General features: G+C 41.4%; 1 protein-coding gene across 1 annotated transcript in view; it reads right to left on the bottom strand.

Annotated features, from left to right (window-relative positions):
* Positions 1 to 18,893, bottom strand: part of ERICH3 (glutamate rich 3) — a 97,961-nt gene extending 79,068 nt beyond the window's left edge. Inside the window, exon 1 of the mRNA XM_038538958.1 lies at positions 18,775 to 18,893. Coding sequence (XP_038394886.1) covers positions 18,775 to 18,797 — 23 coding nt within the window. The 5' untranslated portion in view covers positions 18,798 to 18,893. The remainder of the gene's footprint in view (positions 1 to 18,774) is intronic.
* Between the last annotated feature and the right edge of the window lie 1,280 nt (positions 18,894 to 20,173).

Raw genomic sequence — 20,173 nt, 5'->3', positions numbered from 1 at the left:
AAGGCAGCTTTTCCTCAAATTTCCAATAACATGTTTCTCATTTCTGCCTCGGACCTCATTGGAATGACCTTCACCAGCCACATTTCTAACCAACAATAATACGTGATTATTTATGTGTTCTCTAAGAAGGAAGCCCTCTCTCCAGCTCCCTTTTCTTTTTGAGCTCTCACCAGAATCACAAGAAAATCCCTTCACAAGAAAATATCTGCAAGCCATATGTCTGATATGGGGTTAATATCCAAAATATACAAGGAACTCATACAGCTCAATAGCAAACAATAATAATAATAACACTAATCTAATTAAAAATGAGCAGAAGACCTAAATAGACATTTTTTTCCAAAAATAAAATTATGCAAATGGCCAACAGGTATGTGAAGGGATATCCAACTGATCATCAGGGTAATAGAAATCAAAACCACAATGAGGTATCACCTCACCTGTGTTAGGATGGTTATTCTCAAAAAGAGGGGCCCCTTGTGCGCTCCTGGTGGTACGGTAAGTTGGTACAACCACTATGGAAACAGTATGGGGGTTTCTCAAAAAATTAAAAATAGAATTCCCGTAGGATCCAGCAATCCCACTTCTGGAAATATATCCAAAAGAAGTGAAGTTCATGATCTTGAAGAGTTATCTGCACCCCCATGTTCACTGCAACATTATTCATAATAGCCAAGCCCTGGAAGCCATCTGAGTGTCCATCAATGGATAAATGGATAAAGAAAATGTGGTGACTATACATACAATGGGATATTATTCAGCATTAAAAAAAGGGAAATCCTGCCATTTGCAATAACATGGACGGATCTTAGAGCATTCTACTAAGGTAATGAAATACGTCAGAGAAAGACAAATACCGTGCAATCTCACTTGTATGGAGATTTTTATTTAAATGAACTAACAGAAATACTGAGTGATGGTTGCCAGGAGAGAAATGAAGAGATGTTGGTGAGAGGGTACAAATTTCCAGTTACAAGATGAGTTAGTTCCTGGGGATCTAATGTACAGCACGGTGACTGCAGTTAACAATGTATTGTATACTTGGAGGTTGCCAAAAATTAGATCTTTAAAAAAGTAATTATGCGAGGTGATGAATGTGTTAAGGAGCCTTGTTGTGGCAATCATTTTGCAATAGACACATACATCAAATCATCATGTGGTCCACCTTAACCTTTCACGATGTTATATATCAATGACAGCTCAGCAAAGCTGGAAAAAAAAAAAAAAAAAGCTTTTGCATCACACAACTTTTCCAGTCACCACCCCATCACCAGTTCCAAACCTGCTTCCACATTTTCAGGCATTTGTCACAGCAGCATTCCACTTCTTGGTGCCCATTCCTATCTTAGTCTGCGCAGGCTCTGTAAAACGGACTGGGTGGCTTTAAACATAGGGAATTGCTTCTCACAGTTCTGGGCCTGGAAGTCTGAGGTCAACGTGCCAGCAGGTCAGGCCCTGGGCGAGGCCCTCTTCCTGGTGACAAACAGCCACCTTCCCGGTATTCTTACATGGCACAGAACAAGCTCCTTTTCGTCTCTTTTTTTCCGGGCACTGATTCCATCATGAGGGCTTCATCCCCAATCCCGTCTCTCCCTAAAGCACCAGCTCCAAATATCATCTCACTGGGGATTGTGGTCTCAGCGTATGAATTTGGGGAGGCCACGAGCATGTAGTCTCTGACAGAAGGCATAATTGTCCTCATTTTGTGAATAAGAAAAAGCCTTAGTTTAAGTCACTAAAGATCACCTAACCTAAAACTGGTTCCTGATAAGATGTGCCAAATCACAGTGAAACACGGCTCACCCGGGCTTGCAAAGGTGGGGACCAAGATGACAGAAAGATAACCGTGAAGTATTCACAGAAAAGTGTAATTCCATAAAACCTCCAGCACAGAAACAGAAAACTTTTAAAGGAAAATTCTTAGGGACAAAATTAACAAATATATAACTTTCATTTGTAATTAGCCATATCCTTAGCATAAAAAAAATTCTGAAATCTTTAAATTATCTTATTCTCCGATATAGATTTCTGCAACCCGCTACGTGATACAGAGTTCCCTAGCAAACTTGTTCAGAAAGAATATAAAGAATAATTTTGACCCCACCAGTTTTATTTAGATCACATTGTGACTTTGCCTATCTGAATTAATGAAGCTTGTACTCGTTTACTATTGCTGCTGTACCAAAGGGCCACACATTAGCAGCTTAAACAACACAGATTTGTTATCTTATGCTTCTGGAGGTCAGAAGTTCACAGTGGGTCTCATTAGACTAACTTCAAAGTGTCATCAGGGCTGTACTCCTTCTGGAGACTCTAAGAAAAGATCTTTTCCACATTCTAGAGGCTCTTCTCATTTTCTTTTAAGGTCAGCTGATTGGCAACCTTAATTCCATGTGCAAACTTAATTTCCCCTTGCTATTAAAATTAACTCATTCACATGTTTTGAAGACTGAGACCTAGATGGACTTCTTTGAGGGGTCATCATTCTGCCCATCACGAGGCTCTTCCTATATGCCAGATGCCAGGGAGCAGAGACACTGGGTGCTGAATGTCATGGCAATAATATATATTGTCCAATGACCATGATCAATCATGCCAGTGATCCTCACTTTCAAAAAGGACACTTCCCAGATGGAGGGAGGCAGTTCTTGGCACCACACCAGGATGTACAAAATAAATTGGATCTGCCAAATGTGAGCACTAAGACAAAAGAACAAGAGGTCCAGGAAGGCACCAATATTCAAACAATAGATTTTTCTCATAAGGATAACCATAGAGAGAAAACTTCTTTAGGTAAATACAACATGTAAAAAGACCGATTAGCCCATAGGATATAACTGGACTCATGTCAAACATCAATTAATGTCACTTAACGTATTTCATTAAATGCAAATAATGATTACATGAAACACTAAGAAAGAGGAAAATTTTGCCAATTGCACTCTAGCAAGCCACAGGTGTGGGCACAAATTATTTCGGCAATGTTAAAATGTGAAAAAAAGAATCATCTTCATATTGATGTAATAGGTTACTATGCATGCTTAATTACCACACATATGTAGTTAAATCTGGGGAAGCGGAGAAAGAGGATATACACAAGAATATGGCAGGGTCCCCATCATTAAAACCCTCAACATGAGGTTAGAGAGAAGGATTTTACACATAAGACAATTAGAAAGCATATAAAACTATATTTTAAAAGTAATAACTGTGGAGTGCTGGAGTTGACTCATACTGGCCCTAATGAGATAAGTGTTGAAATTTTCAGGAGTTTTGCAAGCCACTGATAGCTGGAAATTGGCCATCATGGGAATATTTACACTATAAAAATTAACAAATACTATAAATCAGGGCTCTTTTTCTTTCTGAAAAGCCAGTTTACCAGCACACCACTAACTAAATTTCAAAAGTAAGTGGCAAGATATATCACAGGAGCTATTAAATAAAATGATTGATTGTAGGAGTCAACATATAGAAGTATGCCTTACAGTTTCATCCAGAAATTCATCTTCCATATGCAGTATTTGACCAAAGGGGCTCATATACCCGTTCGACCATTTCCTATCCTCAACAAAAAGAACATGAGGACCCTAGCAAACACATTGACATTTTCGGCAGCATTTCAATCAAGAGATTTTATGCAAGATATCTCTTTACATTGCCACAAATGGAAAGGTTCAACTCACCTACCAATCTGGAAAAACTGATTACATCATTTTATGCTCAACAAAATCAAATGAGACTTAGGTGAATGAGCACAGTTTTATTACTAAAGACGAAGAGCCTAATCGAGAGGTGCTTTGCATTTCAGAGGTCACTAAATCTGTAATTTGCAGAGTTTGATAGTGTTCAAGGAGAGCCCACATCAAGCCTCCAGTGCCACAGCAGGCTTCTAGCAATGACAACCAGATAAAATGTTTCTGCAACTCACTTATCAAGTCCTTGCATTGGGAAAGCAAGTTAAATACATAGTGTGGTATCGATATTGTGGTTTGACTGCCATTGTGTCAACAATTCACAAGCAATGGAGCTCCACCTCCTGACCCAAATGCCTTTCCCCCTGCCCATCAACAGGATCTGTAAAAATCCACAGAACTTCAGCTCTATGAGGAAACTCATCACACTCAAGCCAAACCAACCAAGACTAAGATTTTGAATCTCAGCAAGATTCATAGCAAAGAGGTCAATACAATCTAAACGGGAACAACTTCCCCAAATAAAATAACTGAAAGTTTAAAAATAAATTAATTAATTAATTAAAAACCTGAAAGCAGCACCAGTAACCAGAAAAATAAAGAAAAAAAAAAAAAAAAACTATGTGGCTTCCCATCACTGAAAACCGCATGTCTGTCATTTAAGCCTGAGAAAACTTAAGGAATACGTGACTAGACACCTTAACTCTTAACAGGTGCAATGATTTTCCTGCAGTTATTTAAGGCAAATAAATCTATATCAAATACTCCAGCCCAAAGTAAATTTGATGAGATTAAAAAAGGATGAGATTTGGGGCTAGAAGGCTTGAGGTCAAATTCTAATGCCACCCCTTACAAGATGCATGACCCTGGTGAATTCAATTTTCTCTTTGCAATTATCACCACGAAGCCAAGCGCTGTGACTGCTTCCTGAAGTGGATGATCTAAGTGTGCTGGTCTGGAAATGTATTTACCTGGAGCTACGGGATTATAGAAATGACCACATGAGGTCTAGTCAACTCTCTCATTTTATATTCAGGACACTGAGGTTATAAAAGTAGGCATAGCTCTTCAGTAAACTCAGATCAAAGGACTCACACAGAAGATGCCCGAATGTCACAGGAATCCCCATAGAATTGCACTTGTCCCTTTCCGAGGGCCCTTGTCTCCCTACCTTGCACCAGAATTTCCTTCATCATGTTTGACCACTCCCTCTTGATTCGTATAGGCTGCACCGTGGCGCCGTGTCTACAGTAAGCACCCCGCCAATAGTCGTCGAATGAATGAATAAATCAGTTATTGGAAACAAAATATATGGGTCTAATTCTTTGAAAGATATCCTAAAAAAAAAAAAAAAAAAAAATTCCGTGTGTAAGGATCCTCACCTCTTCTTTGCTGCAGGATAATAACCGAAAGTAGTTTATGCCAAAAGAGGTTCAAAAGCATGCTTTACATATTTCGGCTTCTTTAAAATTGAGAAAGCTCAGTGTGGATGATCATGCTGACAATGTTAGTTTTGTTGTTTTGTTTTTGTCAAATAAATGTTTTTGCAGCGTGCTACAAAACTGCATTGAAAGAAAAATTCCTAGGGAGGAAGGGAAAAAAAAACAAAAACAAAAACCTTTTGAGGAAACTTGAAGAAAGGCCGACACAGAAGAGTAATTGACATAAGGGTCAATTATTTTGCAACCCTTTACAAGAAAATTCTTTGCCAACTAAAATTAGACCATGAGTCTCTGCCGCCTGCCACTTTATAGAGGGTGATTGAGCTAATATTATATAAATGATTTTATATTACATTCTTCATTCTTTTTATTTGTATCCAAACCTGCCAGATCTCAGCAATTATGCTAAATATTGATTTACAATTTCTCTCAGCTTATTCCAACGATACAGACAGATGAAAACCATAATACTATTTTATTTATAGCCTTAATATGATGGTTTGAAGTGACGAGTAAAAACAAAACTAGTCTCCAACTGTGCCAACTGCTGGCGGGATAGTTTTGCAATGTTCACAGATGAGGCAATAGGAAAACAGTGCATGGGAAGTCAGTAGGCCTGGGACTCTCCGAGGGTGGACAGGTCCCAAAAGAAGAGGTTTGAGCCTCTAAGCTCTTCTCTGGACACTTCAAAATTTCAATTCTCTGATCAGAAAAAAAAAAATTGTGGCCCCCTTAAAGAAATAGTCATTAATAGAAAAATAGTACGTAAACCAAGGGAGATAAGGGGGGCTATTTGGAGGAAAGGTGGCAGGAGGGAAAGTTCTAGAAACCAATAATTTTCATCACCAGTATTTATGGATCCCTTAACGTTTTTGTAGTGCACACAGAAAACACTCTATGCACTATAGATTTTAATTCTCAAAACACCCGACAAAGTACTATCATCCACCGTCTTCACAGAAGCGTAAACTAAGGTACGGAGTGCTTGGATAAGTGGCTCACAACCAGCCAAAGGCAGATCCGCAGTTCAAAACCAGGGACTGTTCTGTTCTAACCGCTAAGCTGAACTGTGTCCTACAAGGCACACTCAACAGTCCCGAAGAGCTGGGCCTAGAGAAGAGAAAGCATACGGGGATCAGAAGTGACCGGTTGACCTGTGAGCGTGGCTAAGCAGGGAGGATCATCTCAAATGATGAGTGAAAGTACAGGGAGGACAGTTTGGCTTAATAAAAGGCAAAACTGTCTACAAGTCAAAGGGGTGACATGGGAGGTGGCAAGCCCCACGAGCCTGGGACTGGTCGGTTTTGTAACAACAGTGGAGGGTTTTAAGCAGGGAAACAGCAAGGACTCAGATTATCCTACCACCAGAATGCTCCTGCTGTGTCTCGAGGAGGCAGAGGAGGGTGGTTGAGAGTTTCACGTCTCAAGTAGAGTTTCCTGAGCTTGAATCCGAACTATTTAACTATCTCGGCTACTATCTGAACTATCTCCAGGAGATTAGCAACAAGGGCCAAGGTACTTAAATTCCCTGGACCTTGTATCTTCCTCTGAACTTGGGAATAAAAAGAATAGTGCTCCTTTAGAAAGTCACTTGGAGCATCACAGGAGTCAATACTAAAAAATTAGCCAATTACCTACCACATAGTAAACGCTCGATGAATTTGGAGGTTACCATTGAGTTGAGGTACTTTAAGAATTAGATGCGAAAGACTGAAGGATGTGTTAACTAACCTATCATTTCAAAATTCATCCATCTATAAAACCATCCCGTTGTACACTTTACACTTACACCGTGTTATTTGTCAAGTACATCTTAACAAAGCTGGAAAAATCAGAAAAAAACAAACAAACCAAAAAGACTTAAGCAGCATATGCTTTGCCCAAAGATCAAAATGAACACACAATAGCTGCTGCTCACTGAGTCTCTAATATGTGCCAATATTCCTGCAAGGGCGGTATTTATTAGCCCCGGTTTTTGAAAGAGGAAAAGTGAGACCCAGAGAAATTAACTTTCCTAAGCCTGCATAAGGCACAGCTGAGATTCAAAGCTATGTCTCTCTGAACCCAAACCCATTCCTCTTTCTACTACCGCATGCCTTTCCTCATATTTTTTTTAAATGAAACAGTGATTTTCTTTGTGGAATACCTTTTTTGTTTGCATGTGGAAGAACACAAAAAATCAGATGATTTTCACACAGCTCCAATCTTCCAGAGACTTCAAGCCCTTGTTTGTGCCCCCTTTGAAATTCTCTAGCCTTCTGTTGAGCTCCCCTGCTGCCTGAAATAGGACTTCAGGATCTGGTTCTTGCCCCATGCCCCTCCATTTGCCCCTGAAACTTCAGGCTCTCCTTTTTTTATTTTTTTATTTTTTGGTGTTTTTTGATTCCGTGGGCTAATCTCCTCACGAGCGGAACCTCAATACTCCTCTACATAGACTGCAGCCTCAGGTCAGCCTCACTCACTCCCTAAGCCCACTTGCCATTCTGGAAGATTCCAGCCTAGGCCAAAGCTCTAAGTCTCAAGTTTGACTGAGAGGAAAGAAAAATTTATAGGAAAGAAGAATTTAACAGTGATAACCTTATGTAAATCCCTATGAATTATGGTGAAACTATCATTTGCTGGTAGTTTGAGAGATTCCAAAGTACTGATTTCAAGGGGAAGAAATATTCAGACTCGCTTTTAAAAGATGAACAGAAATAAATCTGAAATTAATTTGACTCAGTATAAAAGGCAAAGATCTCCCAATTAAAAAAAAAATGATAAAAAAACCAAAAAACCAAAATCAAAAACAAAGACCCTAGTATGTACATTTAGTTGTTGGACCTGAGGTTCCAAAAATGAGCAAGAGACAGTAAGTGGAACCTAAGAGCAGCACCAAATTTGAAGTATCGACTTCTCAGGCCAGGCCAGCTTTCACTTGGTTTTATGGCATCCTCGCCTGCTCCTAAGAGTCAGCTAAACGGACAAGTGACGTTGTCTCCTCTCACTTATTCGAAGTCATAGGGCTACGATTGCCCAAGCAATGACAACTACAACGATAATTCGGGTTTCCCCGCTAACCAAAAGCAGACTGTTCTATGAAATCTTTCATGAACCAAAATGCCATAAGGAAGCAATTACCATTGATTTACATGAAAACATTTCTGCATATTCCCAGACCCAAGAAATAACCCCCCTTAAGCTTTTCTAATACCTTAGGACGCATCTTGCTAACAAATGAGCAAAAGAAACCAATCTAAAGCACAGGTCCAAGCACAGTTCAAAGCCGTGGTGGCTGAGGGGAAGAGCTTGGCGCAGCCACTCTTGCGGCTCAGCATCTGCGGGGCCTCCCTAAAGGCTCTCCGCAAACACACGCTCCAGGCTGGTCTTGCTTTTCTCCTTGTTTTATAAAAGCAAAGATCTTCAGACTTCTTTCCACTGGCAAAACCAGGTCTTAGTAAAATAGGTCCTTAGTAAAAGCAAAGTGGCTTAATGCAAACTTGTGATAATCGGGGGATACGTGTACTATGTACTCACAGAGTACTTGTTACCCTCTTTAAAGGTTTCCTGATATTTTATGCATCTCTGTGTATCTTTTATGCATGCATCCAAAACTCTTTCCCAAAACTGATCTCTCCAGAGTGCCTTGTCCAATTAACCCAACTCTACATCTAGCTCAGGACTTGGGTGTGCAAGTTCTCCTACAGAAATTCAGGCTTGTTCACGTACATTAGTACCGACCTCAGTGTTACCAGGCACTGAGTTAGCAGGTTTAACACTTACCATGTGGCAGGCCCTGTGCTAAATGTTTTAGAGGATTGCATTTAGTGCCCACAACAACAACCTACACAACAGACATATTTTGCACATGGATGAAAAATAAAAAAACAGAATCAGACAGATTATACAGAATTCGTGGAGGGCCTCACACCAGCTGTATGGCAAATCTGAACTCAAACCATCTAAGCCTAAAGCTAGGCAGCTAACCACTGGAGTACCGTGCTTTGGGGCACTGAGGGGTGGTACCAGAAGCTATTCCCGAACGCTTCCTTCTCCCTTGTCTGTCTCCCACTGATGTTGTGAAGGTCAACACACTCTTTCTCACACTCCCTTGCAGGTAGGCATGCCCATGGATCCAGTTCTGGCCAATGAGATATCGAAGGAAAGTGCTGGAATGTTCTTGATCTAAAAATCTTCTGAGCCATCTTTTTCCTTCCTGTTTTGGATGCTTTCATAAAAAAAATTTATAATGACTAGACCTAGTGTAATCACCTGGCTACCATTAAGGAAAAGACCAAGAAAATTGTACAGGCAAGGACCCAAGTCCTGATAATCCAAAAAGAAAAAAAATAGAATCGCCTACCACCAGACTACTGGTGAAATAAGTAATAAATGTTGTTGTGGTTTAAGGCACTATTCACTTGGCTTTCTGTTACCTGCCGTATTCAACTGATAAGATACTTATTCTTAACTGATAAAATTACCCTGCTGCCCTTGCAGAGCAAAACTCAGTGATATTCAATGACTTCTGAAACCTTTAAAAAGAAAAACTGTTTAGGTTTTCTTCAAGAACTTAGATGAATTACTGGAACACATAAGTGCTTAATATGATAGCTTAGTAACCAGCACTCCACACTCAGTACTGAGTACTCCACACTCAGTAAATATATATTGAATGAATGAACAAATATGCTCTTGAAACTGATCATAAATGATCAATAACATACGAGACCTATGTCAGTAATTATGGAGCTAAGTGCAGGGCACAGTCCTGATGTCCTCGGAGGACCAAAATACCTCGTAGAGAGGTATGGTCTCTACCCTCAAAATGTTTGTAGTTACAAGAGAAATATGAAGACAACTGGAATGCTATGAGGGAATTGCCTTCTTAGTATGATCTTAAAAACAGTACTGTCTTAGAAACAGCCTTTCAAACAATATAGCTTTGCCAGCAGAGCTTTAAAAGTAGGATAATACATAGGAAAATGGAGAAAAAAGAAAATGACCAAAAATCTATGCTCATCAATGGAAGGATTTCAAGCAATCCTTATTTTTTTTCTTTTCTTTTTTGCTCAAAGCAGAAATTTTTCAAAATACAGATAAGGAAGAAAATTAAAAAACAACTTGGATCCCTAGTACCCAGAGATCTGAGATCCCAAGTCTATTAATCTAATTTACAGCAGATTATTTTTATTTGAATCTAAACAACAGAAACAATGTTATTATAAATATCTTGGAGCAAGCTATGAAGAGAAACAACTTCTTAATATGAGAGCCACATAATATTCACAAATATAAAATATTACAATCCATGGCATATAGAGAATGTCAGATTAACTGCTACTATAAAACACTATGATTCAATTCAATTTAAAATCCTTAGTTTTTAATGCTGTTTCATAACTACTATGTGCAATTTATATTGTCTGTTTAGTTCCCTGCTGTTTTTTCCCTTGTTTCAATATTTTGCCCTAAGAATTTTCATTAATTTATAAATGTTTATTACTATTACACGAAAATAATAACAGTCACAGAAAAATGGATCACCAGCTTAAAATGTTCAATTTTCTATCCCATCCAGTGTAAGATACTGAGAGGTAGGGAGTAATTTGATTACGAATCAGACTAAAAAGAAAAGTTCAATACTTATCAGTAGAAACCATTGACTTATTATCTTAATTACTTCTCCTCACTAGTGCTTTAATCATATTTTCTGTTTGCTTTGAGTTTTATCTTCCTTTTCAACTTTTGGCTTCCAATCTCCACTCTTCATGAGCCTCATATTGTTAAATCATTTCTTTTCAATAACTACATTTCTCACAGAGGCCATCTTTAGCTTTTGCAGGACCAAGTAATAAAGAGCCTCAGCAGGGACAAACGGGTTGTATTAGTGTGGTGGGGCTGCCATAATGAAGTATCACAGAATGGGGGGTGGGGGGTAGGTGGGGCTTAAACAACAGAAATGTATTGTCTCGTGGTTCAGACTAGAAGTCCAAGATCAAGGTGTCAACAGAGTTGGCCTCTTCTGAAAGCCACGAGGGAAAGATCTGTTCCAGGCCTTCCTCTTTAGCTTACAGATGGCCATCTTTTCCCTCTATCACATGGTCTTCTTTCTGTGTGTGTGTCTGTGCCTGAAGCTCCTCGTCTTATAAGGACATCAGTCATCTTAGATTAATGACCCCACTGACCTCCATGAACCATAATTACCTCTTTAAGACCATATCTCAAAATACAGTCACAGCTGAGGCGCTGGGAGTTAGCACTTCAACGTAGGAATTCGGGTGGAGGTACAATTCAGCCCAAAACACAAGCATAGCCCAAAAGATGACCAACTGAAATATATAACATAGATTTAGATATGAACAAAAAAAAGCCACGCTTTGATTCCGATTATCTGTGTTGGCAAACAGAAAAGGATCATTGATGATCCATCCAAAAGGGGAACAGATACCTGCTGGATCCCACTACATCCGTGTAGGTGGTTTGGATGGATGTGGAGAGGATAATGAAGCTCTCCAAAGAGAACCCCCAGAGCACTGGGCGGAAGAAATTTCACTTCACAGCGATCTGCCCATAGACCAAAAAAAGAGTTAACCATACGTAAAAGACCAGAAGACAAGAAGAGTGAAGGGCAGAGGGAAACCCTCAAGAGAATGGAAAGTTATTAAGGAAGCCTGACCCATACATCTACACTTTGAAATGTTTCATTTTTAAAGTATGTGTCTTGAGGCTCACCATAAAAACCAATGCTTTGATAACAACTCTCAAAAAGCTTCTAATCCTAATATTGACAGAATTTCAGTAAGGCATGATTTTTCAGCCACATCTACTAAACTCATAACATCTTTTCCTCTTTTTCTCTGGAAAGACATTAATCCAGAAAGGCAAGCTCTCAGGTAAATTACTTTAATCCAGATATATTTTCGGATATAACAATCTGCAGCAATGATGTTGTCAGTGAAAGACGTGTTCCCTACTTGGAACTTCTGGAAGATAGAGAGTTATTTAGAGCTTCTAGTTAGTTAAAAAAAAAAAAAAAAAAGCCCAAATAGCTTCTGATCAGTTAGAAACCAGAGGTATACTGGAATCCTATCTAACATTTGGGTTGACATTTTCAGTCAGCATAAGATGCAAATATATGGTCAAAAATATCCTTAAAAATCATGAGCTTAACCCACAAAGTACAATACTCATGGTTGTGTATATGCCGCACTACTCAGTAATTCTTTGTATGCATAAATTTCAGAACCATGGAGGTAGGCCAAAGCAAGGTACTAAGACAAAAATCAAAATGCAGCGTTTATACACTCAAATAAGTCGCCTCTGAGGGCATTGCCCAAGTCTTACTCAATGCAATCAGGAACAGTAGTTGATCACCCAAACCAAAAATTAATTTAATGAGGCAACTATATATAAATACATTTACTTTTAGTAGCTAATTGGAACCGAAAGCATAAATGTCTGTCAGTTCACAATATTTATTTTAGTTTGTAGTGCCAAGGGTTTTACTTTGACTATGGCTCCATTGATTGTCCTCTTTGCTTATCCTTTTGAAAAATATAAATCATATTCATAATAAATTATTTGGGATTTCAAGTTTAGGGAAAGGTGATAAAGATACTTACAGATCAATATAAATATTGAATCCTAGAGTTTATTTTATTTTTTTTACAAATTTTACCCCCACCTAATTTAACCATTTATTTTAAACCCATGGACATTTATAAAATCATTCCAAAGCCTACACTATTTTCAACTATTTGTGAGGGAAATTGAGTAAGTCATTGGCAGGAAAGATCTAATAATTCAATCTGTATACTACTTCTCTTGGTCTGTAGCAATATTATTAATTAAAGTCAAAAAGATGATTTCAGTACTATCTTCCAGAATCTAAAATTTTCATTGAAAATTGGTATCTCTGGAAACTTTAAGTCTTGAAAATACATAAACACCTAGGCCCAGATTATTTGAGGCCGATCTGAATTTTAAAAATTGGGTCACAGAAGTTCCATTTTCTCATCTCCCCAAAAAACTTTTTGTAGTTATTAATAATCAAAATAAGTTGGGGAAGGCTCCACGGTCCCCAGTTGGAAATATCTTTCTTCAGTAGAAATTACGAGAAAGGAAATGGGATGCTTCAGTAGACTGCACCTGACAGTACCCTGTTCTCTACACCAGAAGTGTACATACTGGGATACGCGCATTTCTTGGATACCTAGAGACTTACAACCCGGGCAAGGATAGCTTCTATTCCCGGGGAAGAGGAATTAATTTCTATACCCTATAGTTTCTTCTGTGCTCTCCTAACAAAAAAATGCACCTCCAAGTCATATCGATCCCCCCTCCTTTCCCTTTTATATTCATCTTTCTATTTTTACAAAAGAAAGGCATACCTCCCACCACCCGGTGTCTGATTGGGGTGCATTGAACTTAGAAAAATATCTGAAAAATAAAGGGACAATTTGAAGTATTGCAGGGTTGTTAATACAACTCAACTTTCTTGAGTGGGCAACTAATATGATTGCAAGTAATGTCCAATCCTTTGCTTTCAACACAATTGAAGGATCACATTTGAAAGATCACTGAAAACATTTCTTGTCAATAGATCACTATGTGATTTTGGCATATAATTCTGAAGGTATTCAAAGAAGTGAGTGATGTTCTTTCAGCAAATCCCCGTCCAATCCCATCTGTGTACGTGAACAGGTTTGTTCAGCAAAGGGATAAGGGAAGACATCCCATCTATAACAAAAAGAGCAGACTCCATAACAGATGATCAGAGAAGAAGTCAAGATAAAGGGACATATTCAATTCACTCGTTTAACCAGAAATGACTTATTCTTGAAGTTAAATTGTCAATATGAAATGGGGGGGGGGTGAATAGAAACTACCCAATTTGAATTCAAATATTTAATGATGTCAAGTCTGATTTTCGGTGTGACACAGATACTTTCGGTGGTGGGAGTGAGGAGTCAGCAACGAATAAACTGGAATGTCACTACAACCATATGAAGCACTACGCTTCGCTAGGAAGCCAGAGACACCACAATAAATCTAGTTAACATTCATCACCACACGTAGTTCCAGATTTTGTGTGAGTGTGTATAAGACCTTTAAAAGATCTACTCTTTGAGCAACTTCCAATTAAAAAAAAAAAAAAATCAACAGTATTATTAGCTCTAGCCACCACACTGTGCATTACATCACCATGATTTATTTATCAACTGCAAGCTGGTACCTTTTGCCTCCCTTCACTCACTTCACCACCACCCTCCCCCGACCCTGGCCCCTGTCTCTGGCAGCCACCAATATGTTCTGTTCTCTGTATCTATTAGTTCATTTGTTGTTGTTGTTTTAGATTCCACATATGGGTGAAATCATACAGTATCTGTGTTGATCATTTAGCGGTAGGTACAAATATTGAATTATTATGTCGGACACCTGAAACTAATGTTATATGTTAATTATATCATAATCTTTAAAAACTCCCTGTTGGACCAAACAAACAAATAAAAGGGTGAAGGGCCACAGGCACTCCAGTTGTAAATGGCATGGTGGGTTTATGATTTTTTTTTGTCACTTTTGGATATATATAAATTAACAATTCTAAAAATTAACAATTCTACTCATAGCAGTTTTCACCTTGCCTTTGATGAAGAAGAACTGAGTTACCAGGGAGAACTAGGGATGTGCTGATTCTTTCTAACCCACACTCCAGTATATAGACAGTCCCCAGCGTACAAGGGTTTGGCTTGTGATTTTTTTTTTCACTTTATGAGGGTACGAAAGCAATATGCACCCAAGAGAAAAGCATTTTGAATTCTGGATTCTGATCCTGTCCCGGGCTAGTGATATGTGATATGATACCCTCTGGTGATGCTGAGCCTGGTAGCTCCCTGTCCGCCAAACAGTCCCCAGGATGAACAACTGACACCCCTGAACCATTCCGTATGTAGCCAGATAACCATTCTGGTGTTCCCTCTTGGTACAGCGTTCGGAGGATTACATGAGCTATTTGCCACTTTATGATACGACAGGCTCTGTGTGAGATGATTTTGCCCTAATATATGAGCTAATGTAAGTGCTCTGAGCACATTGAAGGCAGGCAAGGCCAAGCTACGATGTTCAGTAGGTGAGGTGTGTTAAATGCATTCTGGCCTTGGGTTTGTTGGATCATAACCCCGTCGTAAGTCGAGGTAGATCTGTGCCCTGTCACCACACAAACCCTCGTTCACATTAAAAACATATACATTAGTAAGCCTACATTAAAAAAAAAAAAAAAAAGACAGAAAGCGTGCCTAAACCTTGGAACAATCTTTCCAAACACACATCTTCTGCATTTTTATCTCGTCGTAAGCCACACGGCTCCCCAGTCTTCCAATTCCTCAAAGCAAATTCACAGACGAGTGTGACTATCTCTACTGAGAGCCACACTTATCTTTCATGCAGGGAGTCAACTTCCCATGGATCCAGGGACGATCCTTTGAAGGAGTCGGAAGAGCCGTATCATCTTATCCTCATGCATGCATGACCGAGGGGTGTACAACTCGGGGACCAGCACGCGACCCACAAAAACCCACAGACGTGCACGCACACAAATAGCAACCCGCAGTGAGGTGTAGCAAACCCGAGGGACTATCAGCCGAAATTTTCCACTCTAAAACAATTCCATTAGAGAGGACAGTGCCAGCAGCCGTATTTTATAGTTGACTTCCCCCAAATTACAATGCAGCTCAGATTCAAAGACTTTATTATAATCTTTGGCAGAAGTTTTTAAGACCATTTTTATTTACTCCAAACTCTCTCCGAACTAAGTCAGCACAGGCCCTTTGCAAATTTTACATCAAGTGTTTCATGCTGTAATTAAGTGAGCGGCGCAACTCAAAGGAAGCACCAAGGGAAAGCATCGGGGCGTCACTTATTGATTGGTGGAATTTTAGGGATTTGGACTTTCTGTTTCATTGTACGACTACACTTCATTACCATTTATCCTTAAAATGTAATAAGTACAAACCGCTTCAGCAATGATGGAAAAGCTCTCTCAGCTTTAATGAAACCTTTTATTTGCTACTGAAACTTTTATTATTTCCAAATGGTGGCATAGGCAAGAAAAATAATCACTACTTAGGTTGACAAAAGAACTTGAGCAATTTGAATAATTTTGTTCTTGGGTGAATTCTAAGGCATTTAGAGCCGTTGTCTTTTGTGTTTATTGTTCTCATTTACTCCCGATGAACTAAAAACAAAACAAAAAAATGTACACATGAACACACTATTACAAAATAATTTTCTGGTGATATATCAAAATACTAGATAGTTAGGAATCACTGGTCAGATGTTGATCTGATCTAGATAAGAATTTCTATATATCTGGGCGGGGGGTGGGGGTGACTGGGTGATGGGCACTGAGGGGGGCACTTGATAGGATGAGCACTGGGTGTTATGCTATATGTTGGCAAATTGAACTCCAATAAAAAAATAAATAAATAAATAAATAATAAAATTAAATTTAAAAAAAAGACTGTCTACATATCTAGGGCTCCGATACACCTCAGCCATCGGCCATGAGAGGCAATGCAGAGGAATTGCTCAGTGCACAGGCTCTGAAACTGGACCGCCTGGTTTTGCTTTCCAGCCCTGACACTCCCCTTACTTAGAAATTTCCAGACCTCAGTTTCCTTCCCGGTGAGAATGAGGGGGACTAGAATCTGCCTCATGAAATGGGTGGGAAAACTCAATGAGGAGCTTCATGTAAAACATTACTCTAAAGCCTGGTGCATGGTAAACACTTGTTGGGCTCATGGTAACAAATGTTCAGCTCTAAAACCGCTTCCCTACATGAAAACATCCCCCTCTAGACTGGATGCGGTGTCAGAAAATACCATCCATTCAACACTTACTGAGCTTTACTTTATGCAGAACATTGTCCCTAGGTAAAGGGGGCACAAAGATTAGTAAGACATGGGCCCTCCTCTCCAGGAGCTTACAGTTTCAGTGCAACATTAGTGCTGCCACCTTAGTATCCTTCTTTTTTTAATTTTTTTCCTTAGTATCTTTCTTGAAGAGTACCATGAAGCATATTCTTGCAAATTGAACACCAATAAAAAATAAATTTATTATATATAAAAAAAAGCATACTCTTTCCCTAGGTCATCAATGTTCCTCTTTTTTTTTTTTTTTTTTTTTTTTTTTTGCATGTGCTTGGAACTAATGGAGCTTTGGAAAAATTTCACTCCAGTTTCTGAAATCTTAATCATGCACAATTTAATAAGCAGCTACAGGTTTTCCCACATTTTAAAATGGATGATTAAATGGTCTAATAAGATTCTAACTTAGCCAAAAACTTGAAAAACATAGGAAGACAACCATGACTGACGCATTCATTTTCCCGAATGTGGACACGCTGCAAAAAACAGCAGCTGCAGGGAAATAGTGCCATTCACAACCCACACGACCCAGGGCTAACTAAAACTGCACAGGAGTTGGGCATCAAAGCAGCAAAGTACCCAAGCCAAAGTCAATTTGGGATAAAATGAGAGGAAGCTTGTTGAGTCAGAGCTACATTGCTTTCCAGAAAAAAAAAAAAAAGAAAAAAGAAAAGAAAAAAAAGTTGCAGAATGGACTTCCAACATGGCACCTTGCATACCTTTCGTTTTTCAAACATTTTGTTTATGTCACTACACTCAGAGAGAATTCATTAAAAAATAAAATCTTTAAGTTCGACCGTCAATCCCCAAACCCAGCGACTAATGTGGTATTTTTCAGACGTCACAGACTCCAAATGATCTTAAATATGTTGTCCTCGGCTAATTCGCCGCTCTTGAAAATGTGCAATAAATCCAATTAAAAAGGAAAACATTTTCAAATTAGTTGCAAGATCAACTAGGATATTATCTGCTTACTAGATGTATCATAATAATAAAAAAAAACATCTAATAAGCATCACATTGTTTAATTCGGGAGGAAATTGGATAGTCTCCGTTCCAACAAAAGGACCAAGGCCTTTTTTTCTTAATTTTTATTTTTTTTAACAGCATCCAAGAATGACTGTGTTAACTTTCTAGAAGAGATTGTATAATTGCCAAATACATCTTCTGGGGAGTCACCGTGCCCAGAGCAACCGGAGATCGTGTGTAAACACAGGAGGACACAATTCCTTCCTTCGCTCCTTCCTCCCCAGCATCCTACCGGGGGGAGGGAGGGGGGACACGCTTGTAAAGATCCCCGCGACCCTGAACTAAGGGGCACCCGTCACAGTAGAAAGCTCCCCGGGCATCCAATCGACTCACACCTCGTTTCTATGCAAAAGGCCCCCGCGAGGATTTCGCCCTCAGCCCCCAGTCTGCAAAGGGATGCGCATTTGGGGCGACCCCTACTTCTGCATCGCCCCGCCAGCGTCCGCCTCCCTCGTGCACGCCTGGCTCCGCGGCCTTTGATTTCAATCCTTCCAGAGCGAGACGTCAGGAGGCGACCCGAAGCCGAAGCCGGGAGAGGGAGGGCGGAGGTAGGAGCCCGGGCTTGCTGCGCCCGCTGCGCCCCGGAGCCGCCGTACGGGCCCCCCGCCCCGCGCGCTCCCCCGGGCCCCCCGGGACCCCCGGCGCCCCCTTCTCCGCAGGGCGAGGCAGGGCGGGGTCGGGGGGCGCAGCGGAGGCACTTACCCAGCGGGGGGAGGGTGGCTCATCTTCGCAGGATCCCTGCGGGCCCCGCGGCGGGCGCAGGCGCAGGTGCAGGTGCAGGTGCAGGTGCGCGGCCGGAGCGCGCTGGGGCGGCGGGGTCGGAGCCAGCCCCGGGACCCCGGGCCCCCCGCCCCGCCCCGCCCCGCCGCTGCCCCGGGAGGGAGGCGCCCAGGGAAGGCGAGGCCCAAGCGCGGCGGCCGGCGCCGAGGCCGCTCCTTCCAGCCCCTCTGGGCCCTGAGGTGGGAGGAGACGCGCGCCCCGCTCGTTGCCCCGGGCGCGGGTTCCCAGGCACCTGCCAGCTGAAAACACCACGCGCGCGCACACGCGCACAGACACGCGCACACACGCGCGCACACACACACGCACACACATGCACGCACACGCGCGCGTAAACACGCACACATATGCACACGCGCACACATGCACACACGCGCAGACACATGCATACGCGTGCACACATACACACACGCGCACACAGATACACATGCACACACGCACACGCACGCACACGCGCACATACATGCACACGCGCGCGCACATGCACACACATGCCCGCACGCACACATGAGCGCATACACACGCACACACATACACATGCACACGGGCACAAACACATGCACGCGCACGCACACACATGCACGCGCACGCACACACACGCGTGCACACACATACACATGCAGACGCGCGCACACACATACACATGCAGACGCGCGCACACACACGCGCACGCACACACGTGCACACACCCATGCACACACACACACACCACTGGGTAGGCTGCTGTGCCTCCTGCCAGGCCCTGGGGAAGGAAGGGCCGGGGCAGGGTAAGAGGATCCAGAGCTGCTCCGCGGCCAGGCGCGGTTTGCAGGTACAGAAGGGCCCCCGGATGGCAAGGTCAAGGGAAAGAGACCGGTCTTTCTCAATCTTTTGGGGTTCGATTTGGATTCTGGTCTCGAGGCCTGGCCACCGGGTCATTTCCTCGGGGGAAAGTCTCCACCCTTGACCCCACAGAGGGCCCCAGCCCCCGCAGGCAGCGCCCAGAGCCCTGAGGTTCCCAGGGCCGGGGGCTGCCGTCTCTCAGCGACTGCAAGGCTCGTGTTTAAATCCAAACCATGTTTTTTGTTGTTGTTGTTTTGTTTTTTTTAGCCAACTTCCCCCTGACTACTGAGTCAGCCACGAAGAACACAGAAGACAACAACACACTTGTGTTCATTGTGGATGTCCAGGCCAATCAGCACCAGACCAAAGAGGCTGTGGAGAAGCTCCTGGAGGTTGTGGCCAAGGTCTACACCTCGGTCAGGCCTGATGGAGAGAAGAAAGCATATGTTCCACTGGCTCCTGACCATGATGCTTAGGATGTTGCCAACAAACTTGGGACCAT

This window comes from Canis lupus, chromosome 6 (genome assembly GCF_011100685.1).
Source record: "Canis lupus familiaris isolate Mischka breed German Shepherd chromosome 6, alternate assembly UU_Cfam_GSD_1.0, whole genome shotgun sequence".
Taxonomy (NCBI): Eukaryota; Metazoa; Chordata; class Mammalia; order Carnivora; family Canidae; genus Canis; species Canis lupus.
The sequence above is the reverse complement of the archived record's forward strand: the minus strand, read 5'-3'. Positions and strand labels throughout refer to the sequence as shown.